The sequence below is a fragment of the Mus caroli genome, unplaced genomic scaffold, assembly GCF_900094665.2.
Source record: "Mus caroli unplaced genomic scaffold, CAROLI_EIJ_v1.1 scaffold_11397_1, whole genome shotgun sequence".
NCBI lineage: Eukaryota > Metazoa > Chordata > Mammalia > Rodentia > Muridae > Mus > Mus caroli.
This window is the reverse complement of record NW_018388828.1, coordinates 6,141-17,040: the sequence shown is the minus strand read 5'-3', so window position 1 is coordinate 17,040 and position 10,900 is coordinate 6,141. Positions and strand designations below refer to the sequence as shown.

Below are 10,900 nucleotides of genomic sequence, written 5' to 3'. Positions count from 1 at the left end.
ATATATGTGTGTGTGTGTGTGTGTGTGTGTGTGTGTGTGTGTGTGTGTGTGTGTAAAGTGTGTGTATTCTGGGTACAATTAACCATGGTGTGTCATTTAGGGTTTTAATACTTTCCTTATCAACTATATTTCCATATACAGCTCATGTGTCCCTATGCATACATTACATCCTTGTCACGTAATATCCTCTGTGTCTCCTTTCAAACATTGTGTGATAAATACACTTAGACATGTTTTCATATTTATTCATATATGGTAGAATCTGGAAGTGTGGCAAAGTGTGTGATCTTTAATTCTTCCTGCTTTTCGGTGACCTGTCTTTAAGCTTTTTTTTTCTTTTTCTGAGACAGCGTTCTCTGTGTCGCCTTGACTGTTCATATGTGTGTACATGCACATGCACATGCCCATGAATTGTTCACTGTGTGGCATGTGGAGATCAGGGGACAGCTTAGGTAGGTTTCTCATGAGGAAATGGATGGCCTCATAGGTTCTTTCCTTCCACAGAGTGGGATCCAGGGATCAAACTCTTCTCTGGAGAAACTTGTTGCTATTGAGCCATCTTAAATTTTCATTCTGAATCCAAATGAACTCCAGGAACAGAGTTAAACTTAAGACTCAGGATGCAGCTTTGGCTACTCCAAAGTGCAGAAGGAGAAGTATGGTGCTGACTCAGTGTGAGCAAGTTTACAGAGAGAATGACTTCTGTTTGAAACAAAAGGTGACTTATACTAGGGATTTCTTTATGATTTCATTAAATGAATTTTCCATTTCAATTAATATTTATCTTTTTTCTTTTCCAGTACTCTTTCCATTCCTCACACCAATATATGACATGTTAAATATCTGCATGTTCCCAAAGGATTCAGTAGAATTTTTCAAAAACTTTGTGGTCAGAATGACAGAAAACCGCCTGGATTCTAAGCAGAAGGTAAGAGGTGGTGGTTTCATGAGAGGTTCAAACTTTGATAACATGTTTGTCTGTGAACATGTAGGCTGTGTGCTAATGGCAGATAGAAAAGGGTAGATTTAAAGAGAGAAATTATATTAATATTTTCTCATGGAGGAGAAGTTGGAGTTTTAACAAGTTGATTGAGAATAAGCCAGGAATTAATCCTTATCAATAAGAATAAAAGCTAGAACACCTTGCATTAGGACTGAAAAAATTGGCATGGTACTAGACCTGAACAAGGTCATGACTGTCAAAAATTCACTGTAGATGGGAGGATCTCTGTATGTACTGCCCTTTGTTTAGGAACCATTGGCAGTTGATAGCTGTGGAGGCAGGGTGTGAACACAGGTAGGTTTCTCATGAGGCAATGGATGGCCTCATAGCCATGCACATATGCACAACACTAGTTAGACATAGTGGGTGACTAAGAAGAGGGCATGGAGTGTGGAGAAAGAAATGTTACAGACAGCATAGAAAAATTGTTTGAGAGAAACAGTGAGTTGGAGATGACCATATCTGATTGTGTACGTGTATGAAATTCTCCAATAAAAAAATTAAAATGAACAGAAAGGGGATACTATTTTCATCTCTCTCAAAAACATTTTAGAGAATAAAAGTGCTTGTTTAAAATTGTAACTATTGTAATTTATTGTAAAAGTGGTTGATGTGGAAGCTAGATTCTTCCTAGTTAGTCCACTCTTGCTTTTGTTCTCTGATGACTCAAGCAACCACAGCCACGGTTGTGAATTTCAGGGAACCACCTTCTCAGAGGGAGAGAATTAAGGTTCTGCACTTGTGACCCACTTCTGACCTTTGAACTTACCATTGACCATCCATTTTTGTAACTTCTCTTTCTGCCTTTAGCACCGAGTGGACTTTCTTTATCTGATGATGAAAGCTTATAGTCATTCCAAAGACGAAGACTCTCATAAAGGTAAGCAAGCCCTTCCTGGTCTGTGGACAAGAACTCTCTTGGGAGTGAGTGGGTTAATCAGAAAATATGCAAGGAGGCTTTTCTATGTAGGGGGATACTACTGTTGAATACATGGCTATTATCAACATGGAATTTTCTGATGCACATGGGCAAAGTTTACTCCTAACAGGAAGGGTGGCCATGATGGACCTTTCCAGTGGTCTGTCTGTTACCTGGGTGAGAACATGTGATGATTGTGTCTTTCCCAGCACGAAATCTCAGAGCTCAGCCTAGACATCTGTGTCTAAACATCCAATCAGGGGCATGTACCCAAGTGTTGTTCAAGCTCTCTGGAACCCCTTTTGGGCATGTGTTCTCTAACCTAATCCATGGTAAAGATAGACCTTTTCTTTGTGTGACCTGTAAGTAGCTTCTGGGATAATCCTCTTTGTACAAATGGATTGGTGCTCTTCATTCTTTTATGTACTTAAAAATCACTCATATTTGGGCAGTGATGGAGCATGCCTTTAATCCTTGTACATGGGACTCAGAGGCAGGTGGATCTCTGTGAGTTCAATGCCAGCCTGGTCTACATTATATTCCAGAACAGTCAGTACTACACAGAGAAACCCTATCTTGAAAACCCATAAAACTATCACTTACAGATTTTTATCTTCTTTGTGTAGTACATACATGTGCAGGAGTATGTTCATATGTGCACACTTCTAGGTGTGTGTACAGAGAATAAATGAAGGCACCCACTGCTTATTCAATCCCTCTCTGCCTCTTTTCCTTGAGACAGGGTCTTTTTTAAGCCTGGGACTAAATTGGCTGCCAGGAGGTCTCAACAATCCACAGTGTTGTGGTTACAAGTGTGTGCTGCCCCACCTGTCTTTTTACATAGGGACTGAGGATTCAAACTCAGCTCTTCATGCTTGTGCCACAAGTCCTCTTAATCATTAAGTCATCTCTCTAGCCTCCCATCTGTGACTTTTTTATTTTATAACCATTATTACTATCATGAATAATGGCATTATATTTCTAGACTTTATTCTGCAGGTATGCATCGGTAGCTAATGGAAATGGAGTCTTCCATTCTAAAACTGCTTCTCTAGGTGTTTCTGACCTCCATGGACACGCTTCCCACACTTGTGGCACCCTCCACACAGATACACACAAACAGAAATACGCATAAATTAAAATAAAATTTACAAACATGAAAGTCCATGTCTTGAAGCTGCCCACTGGAGACTGTGAGGATCAGCAGAAATACTGGAACAACCTGCCTGAAGTCTTCTCATTCTCTGGATGTGCTATTTTGCTGTCATTGTTATAACAGTCTCAGAGCGACTGAATGGCATTTCCACAGTCTCTCTAGGAAAATGGGGGCTCATTTAATTTTCTCATCTCCTTTGTGATGATCCATCCTGACATGACTTATGATTTTCTCCTCATCTCATCTGATAGCCCATCATGACATGACTTACCTGAAATGCGTTTTTACTTTCAGCCCTTTCTGAAACAGAGATCACAGCCCAGTCAATTATTTTTATTTTTGCTGGGTATGAAACCACCAGCATCATACTTTCCTTCGCCGCGTATTCCTTGGCCACTCACCCTGATATCCAGAAGAAACTACAGGAGGAGATCGATGAGGCTCTGCCCAACAAGGTGAGAGGATGGTATAGGAGGGGGAAAAGGAGAAACCTCAACAAAGAAACAGTTTTGTCACCTGCTATGGAGTATCTGTGTGTGAGAGAGAGAAAGAGACAGAGAGATATAGATAGAGAAAGTCAGAGAGACATTCAGAGAGACTGAGAGTTTCAGAGAGACACACAGAGAGACAGAGAGAGTCTGTGTGAGAGTCAGAGAGAGGGGTATAGAGAGAATGTTTGTTTGTATATGTGTGTGTGTGATGTGTGTGTGAGTGTATCTGTGTGTGTTAGAGAGAAAGAGACAGAGACAGAAAGAGAGTCTCTGTGTGTAAGAGGGACAAAGATGTGTGAGTGAGGGAGAGTGAGTGTATGTTGTGTGGGAGGGGGTGTGTATGTATTTTGTTCTGTGTATGAATTTTGGGTGAGTGAGTGAGTGAGTAACCACTGACATCACTTAGCCATCCTTCCAATTCTGGTGATTTTTTTTCCTTTACGTGTATGTATGTATGTGTGTATGTATGTTTGTACATAAGTATGTACTTATATATGTGTATAAGTGTATATATGTATGGGGGCATGTGTGATGCGGCATGTGTGTAGAGGTCAAAGGATAACTTGAAGGAATTTATTCTCTCTTTCTGATGCATGAGTTTTAAGGGTCCAAATCAGGTCAATAGGTTCAATGGCATGTGCCTTTGCTCTCTGAGCTGTATGAGCAACTCTCGATAATTTGTAACAAGAGCACAGCACAGGTTTTCTTCAGCAACATTTAGAAATTATCATAAACATGGCACAAATGGAGAAATGGGCAATAAATCCTCTCATGGCAACAAAAGGTTGTTTTGACACAAGGCAGGGCCTAGTGTGTCTGTTTTCTAGGACCACAAGAGTACCAAGCAAGCAAAATGCACACAACCTGTGTGATGTTAAAGATGTGCACTTAACATATAACTCTCTAGATGGTTCTATGGTACTGCTAGATCTGCCATGTTGTCCCAGCTGTGTCCTGAGAGAGGCTAGCCTTGGCCTAGATTAATCTGCATGGGTTGACTCAACTCTGTACCATGATTCCCCCTATCTAGTTACAGTTATAGGATAAGAAGCCAAGGTGAGAGCCTTGGTGTTTAAATCATGAGCCAAACTCCCCCACCTCTATATATGTGTGTGTACATGTGTGTGCATGTGTGTGTGTATAGGTCATAGACCAACATTGTGTACATTTCTCAATCATTTTCTATCATGTTTTATGATACAAGCTCTCTTACAAAACATAGAGCTTATCGATTGTGTTAGGTTGTCTAGCCAATGCAAACCAGGCATAACCTGTCTCAGTCTTCCTACTGCTGGGATTGAAATGGGTGCCACTGGATCAGGCTTTATAATGATTTGTATCTGAACTCTTATCCTTAGGATTCCATAGTAGACTCTTCACTAAAGAGCATCTTCCAGGCCCCCAGTAACAGTTATTCCATTTTTTAAGGAGCTTGAGAGATGGCACAATGGTTAAGAACACTTGCTGCTCTGCCATAGGATCCATTCATATTTGAGTCCCAGCATGAAAATGACAGCTTTCAACTACTCTAACTCTGGTTGCAGGAGATCTCATGCCCTCTTTTCGCTTCTATTGGCACTGTACTTGTATGGTGTACATAAACATATGCAAGCAAAACATATACATATATTAATTAAAACAAGATTAGAATCCCTTTTAAATGCGTTGTAAGTGCTAAGTCCTTTGAGCTACTGAACTTGACGTTGGGGATGCTGAGAATTCAAAACTAGACACAGTTGAAAATTAAACTAAAATTGCACCACAATCTTTTTTCTTTCTTCCCAGGCACCTCCCACCTATGATACTGTAATGGAGATGGAATACCTGGATATGGTGATGAATGAAACCCTCAGATTATATCCCATTACTAATAGAATTCAGAGAGTCTGTAAAAAGGATGTTGAAATCAATGGTATTTATATCCCCAAAGGATCGACAGTGATGATTCCATCTTATGCTCTTCACCATGACCCACAGCACTGGCCAGAGCCTGAAAAATTCCAACCTGAAAGGTACTAGAACCTCAGGAGCAGGAACCCACTCTTGACTCTGCAGGCCTGTGTATACTATGATGTCTCTCATAGGAATATGATCTAAGAATGATTTTCCATACATTTGCATTCTGTGAGGAGAATGGCAGAGAAAGAGAAGAAAAGAGAAGAGGGGAAGTGAGATGGGTCGAAAGTCTGACTAATTACACACAGAATTTTTACCTCCTTCTTTCTCAAGTAGTTAATGACCCACTTAAGTGTGAGTCAAGAACCCATTTTTTCCTCCAATTAAAATGATATTCCAACATTTCAAAGTTAGAATAAAGCATCATCCCAAATGGATTTTTAGTGTTTTAGTGTAGTTCATTTCTTGGTTCTTCATACTTTTTGACAGTCTCAAGAATGGATAGTGAATTCTGATCATTTTCACCTCACATTGCCCAGTGTCTTCTCCCTCCCACTCATGTGGAATCCCTGTGTGTCTTCAACCTGTCTGATTCCTGTATTTATATATATTTGGATTTTTGTGACTTGTGAGTTTACTTAGGGTTTTTTGCATAAGCATAGATGTAGGGGTTATAACTTGGAGAATGATCAACTCACCAGTGGCTGCACCATTGAAGAAAAACTCTTCACTCATCCACTAAGCATTTATTGTCAACAGCTCCTTAGTGAGGTGGTATTTCATGACCTTTATTTCCCAACCATAATGCAATTATAATGTGTCTAGTCTTGTGTAGGTGTTCACAGATGCTGTGAAATCATGAGTGCAATGTGCATGTCATATCCAGAAGATAGTACTTCCCAACATTCATTTTATGCCCTGTCTCTGACATTTCTTCTTCCCCTCCTTCTGTGATATTTCCTGAGCCTGGGTGGGACTGAGCACTCCACCACCACTTTTCAGCAGTATGACCAGTCATGAGTTTCTGTGAGGTTTCCCACTGAAATCTGAAGCTTTTCTGACCAAGGCTGAGATCAGCACTAATTTTTGTGTATAAAGATAAATATTAAAAAGGCATTTTGGTACCATGTCCACTTAGCAAAACAACATCACCACATTCTTCTCTATGATTTATGTAGCCATAGGATTTTGACCAAATTTTCAGTGCTAGGCATTAATTTCCACAGTGAACTGGATCTCCAACCAATTAGAAAATGGTTGGTTTCTCCAACCCATAATACCACTATTGCATTAGTTTGGGCCCAAACAATGATGAAATTTTCAAACAGCATATATCTTAACTCGACAATATGGAGAATCTTATAAGGAAGGGGAATGAAAAGAACCTTTAGTGTCAAATTCTCAGAGCCAAATCCCTGCAAGTAGAAATTCAATAATTCTTTCCCAAACTACCTGTGTGTTACTGGATAGATGTCAAAAGGAAACTTCACATGTGAAGCTCGTATGCTTTTATCCTCTGTCAAATAGTCATTTACTATGCCTCCAGATTCAGCAAGGAGAACAAGGGTAGCATTGATCCTTATCTATACCTGCCCTTTGGAAATGGACCCAGGAACTGCATTGGCATGAGGTTTGCTCTCATGAATATGAAACTTGCTCTCACTAAAGTTCTGCAGAACTTCTCCTTCAAGCCTTGTAAGGAAACACAGGTAAGAGAGAAAACTATCCCTATATAGTGTTTTATGGGAGTTTTATTCCCAACTGAAGGTTCTGTATATAAAGATAATAATGTATGTTTAAGGTTTAATTATTTGTTTTCTGACCAAATGAGCTATTTCTCCTTGTGTTACCTAAGGAGCCTTTTATTCTATGTCTGTATAGAATGAAACTTAGCATTATGAAGAGTCAGAGTAGGCTAGTGAGACAAGATTCCATGCATTCTATTTGAAATTCTAGTCATGTCTATTGGAGATTGCCATGTGCCATTCAGAGTTGCAATGGTCATCTCTTCAATGTTTGTTGTTTGTTGCCCTCTTCTTCTAGAGCTCACAGAAGCCCTCTTCTCACATTCTTCTCAACTAGTGGATGTACATTAGTGTTACAGAAGAGCTTTAAAACTCATACATGGGATCTAGAATGATCTCATTTGGCAAAAAGCCTAACATTTGTAAATAAATCTCTGGTTCTTGTCCCCAGAAGTACAGGAACAAGCTCTGGTAGTACATACCTGCAGTGCCTGCACTCATGAGACAGAGGCTAAAGGATCAGAATTTCAAGTGTTTTTTGGCCAATTAGTAAGTTTGAAGCCAACATGGGCCATGTGCCTCAAAAAGAAACCAGAAACTCAAGATGCCTGGTCATTTCTGAAGTCCTAAAACAACTCAACTACACTGTGGCTTTAAAAGCTCATTTCTGATTTTCCATGTAATGCCAAGCTGAGAATCATTATTTTTAAATAATGACAAGTGCTTGGTCTCATGAGATGGCTCAGAAGTTAAGGGCACTTGCTGCTCTTGAGAAGGACTTGAGTTCAGTTTTCAGTACCCACGTGGTGGCACAAGACCATTTGTAAGAACAGGTCTTGTGAATCTGATGGCCCACTCTGGCTTCTCGAGAATTCACACATGGTATATTCACAAAGTGCAGGGAAAACAGTCTGATACATAAACTATAAGTCTTTTAAAAGTTGCTTATTGTAATGAACTTCAACCTTATGGGACATCTTTTTGATTCTGGCTCATTTTTTTCAGTAATCCTGCTCTAAAAATAGGTAGTTGTCTATTTTCCCTTTTATTTTGCTCTCATACTTCAAGTTCTTCTTCACTCCCTAAATGAATCTTCCTCTTAGGATTCTGTCCTTATTTATTCCATGTTCAACTTTTGCAGTCTGTCTTAATCACCTATATGTCATTAAAACCTCCAGGTTTTTTATGTTTGTACTCTCTCTATTATAGGATATCCTCTCTCTTTTGTATGTCACCTCATAATTATTCCTTCCACAATCTCTAAACACATCTTTGAGGATAGTTTTGACATTGAAAACCTGATAAATGTTTTAAAATACAACTTACAGTTATAATATTATTTAATAAAAACATTAATTTAAAAATGAGTACCATATTTGTAAATGTTTAGATGTACATCTTTTTTGTATGCCTCTATCAAAATCATGTGTATAGTACTTATAATCATAAAAAAGTAAAATAAGACCTTTAGTAAAAGCATTTACATTGCATTTTCCTCAATAACTTGCTCTTCTTTCATGTAAAAGCATGGCTAATATTACAGAACTTGTGTATTTAGAGTGTGGCTCCTCTTTATTGATCAGAATTTTTTTCTGAACAAAGGGACAGAAGTGTTTATTCTTTGATCTGTTACTAAAGGCAGTTGTACAAATTTATTTAAACACAACCTCACTTTTTTATAGTTTATCAGTAAAGCATTTACATTATGCATAGGGATTTAGACAGACAAAACATGGTTCTTGTTTTGAAACTCCATGGCACACTTGGCAGAGGGCAGATGCCCTTTTAAGCTCCAGTCATCTGAAGATTGACACTTTTCTGTCTCCATGACAACATTACTCCCCTTCCTTTTCCTCTGACTAGAAGATTTGTGTATTGGAATCTTTCCCCATTCATTATTGAAGAGCATGATGCTAAAGTATTATTGAAAACCCTGTGAAATGAGACATTCCCATTCACCACACCCTTGGAAGCCAAGAATAGATGCTAGAAAAGCAACATATGTTTCTTTCAGAAGTCTTTCCATAAATGGACTGACTCTTGATATGTATACATGATCTTGGAGCTGACGATTGTTAATAGCATTGACAGGTATACTCACATGGTTATCTTGCAAGTTTAAAAGCCAAAAATAACTTTGTATGACTTAAAAAATTAAAATGACATTAAGACAAAAAATAAGGTTAAATATGTGAAACTCATTTCTTTTACTCTAAATCAGCACACAGTATTAGTATAAACCAGCATGAGTTTGTTTCAGGTCCTGAAAACAGTAGCTTCTCAATCACCATTTTACATAATGTGTATTTGGATGCATACTCTCACCATCCAAGTGAGGCAGCTTGGAGAAAAAGGCAGGGAAAACATATGACTTTAAATGCAGCTCTTTTTTCCTTCATAGCATATTATCCCAAACACTGTTTTATTTTTTTACTTTTCCTTTGGTGATATTGTTGCTTCACTCACTGGTTCTCAATATTCTTCTTCCCCTCTTGCAGATACCTTTGAAATTAAGCAGAAAACTGCTTCTTCAACCAGTAAAACCCATTGTTCTAAAGGTTGTGCCACGGGATGCTGTCATAACTGAGGCGTGATTTTCCCTCAAGGAGTTCTGCTGAGTTCTTCAGAAAGTTGGAGTCTAAGAACATTGAACACTTTAGTTTCATCATGAATAAAAATCAAGATGAAATGGTGCTTAATTGATTGATTTTGATGCATGGTTAAAGATTCAGTACATCCACTGTACTTTCTCAGTGTCTGTACAAGTTTCCATCTAATACAAAAGAGATGAATAAATCAATGACAGAACAGGAAATTTGCCTTCACTGGAGATGGAGATGGGACAATATCCATCCACATCTCTTTGTCCCTTCTAATTCCTTTTGAGATCTTTTGATAGTAACATGTGTTTGTAATTTGATCAAGAATTTTTTGATGAAAATGTGAGCAATTGTAACAACTCTAATTGTTGAATTGTTATCAGATGTTTTCCTTGTGATATTTTACAATGAATTCTGCAAGAAAATGTAAATAAACACCTTAAAAATTCTCATTTTAAAAGTGTATTCATATTCTTTGAGAACTTCGAAGAATGTATTTTAATCACATTAATTCCTTTCCACCAACTCTTCCTAGATTCTGTCTTATCTCCTTTCCCAACCACTTTGTATTCTGTCACACTATTTCAAACCAAACCAAACCAAAATGAAACAAAACAAAACAAAATAAAACAAAACAAATTAGTGGAGTCCAGTTTGTGTTGGAGAGCCGTTCCTGGATGTGAGGCTTACCCTGGAGTGAAGTTCCACCCAGTGTCACCCCATTGAAGAAAACTGATATTTCCTCTGTCAGGAGCTCTCAGCTGTCCATATCTCCATTGCTAGAGTTAAGAACTTGAACTCCTCTCAGGTAGAATTTTCTTTGCTTTGAGCTTGTGCAGATTGTGTGAATTTTGCTGTAGCCTCTATAAGTTCATATGTGTACCTGACATGTTGTGTCTGGAAGTGCTATTTCCTTAAAGTCATCCACTACCTCTGGTTCTTACACTCTTGTTTCTTTCCATTTTGTGTAGATCCCTGAGCTTTGAGGCAAGATGTATGATCTAGTCATCCTACTTAGTTAGAGTTGTGCATTCCAACCTCTCTTTATGTTGACAAATTATAGGTTTCCTTGCTTACTACTGAGTACTGC

At 38.4% G+C, this 10,900-nt stretch overlaps 1 protein-coding gene across 1 annotated transcript in view; it reads left to right on the top strand.

The window, feature by feature from the left end:
• LOC110287807 (cytochrome P450 3A16) overlaps positions 1 to 9,936 on the top strand; it is a 26,479-nt gene extending 16,543 nt beyond the window's left edge. The window contains exons 8-13 of the mRNA XM_021154331.1: positions 801 to 928; positions 1,814 to 1,883; positions 3,373 to 3,533; positions 5,355 to 5,581; positions 7,012 to 7,174; positions 9,709 to 9,936. Coding sequence (XP_021009990.1) covers positions 801 to 928; positions 1,814 to 1,883; positions 3,373 to 3,533; positions 5,355 to 5,581; positions 7,012 to 7,174; positions 9,709 to 9,804 — 845 coding nt within the window. The 3' untranslated portion in view covers positions 9,805 to 9,936. The remainder of the gene's footprint in view (positions 1 to 800; positions 929 to 1,813; positions 1,884 to 3,372; positions 3,534 to 5,354; positions 5,582 to 7,011; positions 7,175 to 9,708) is intronic.
• The last annotated feature ends 964 nt before the right edge of the window (positions 9,937 to 10,900 follow it).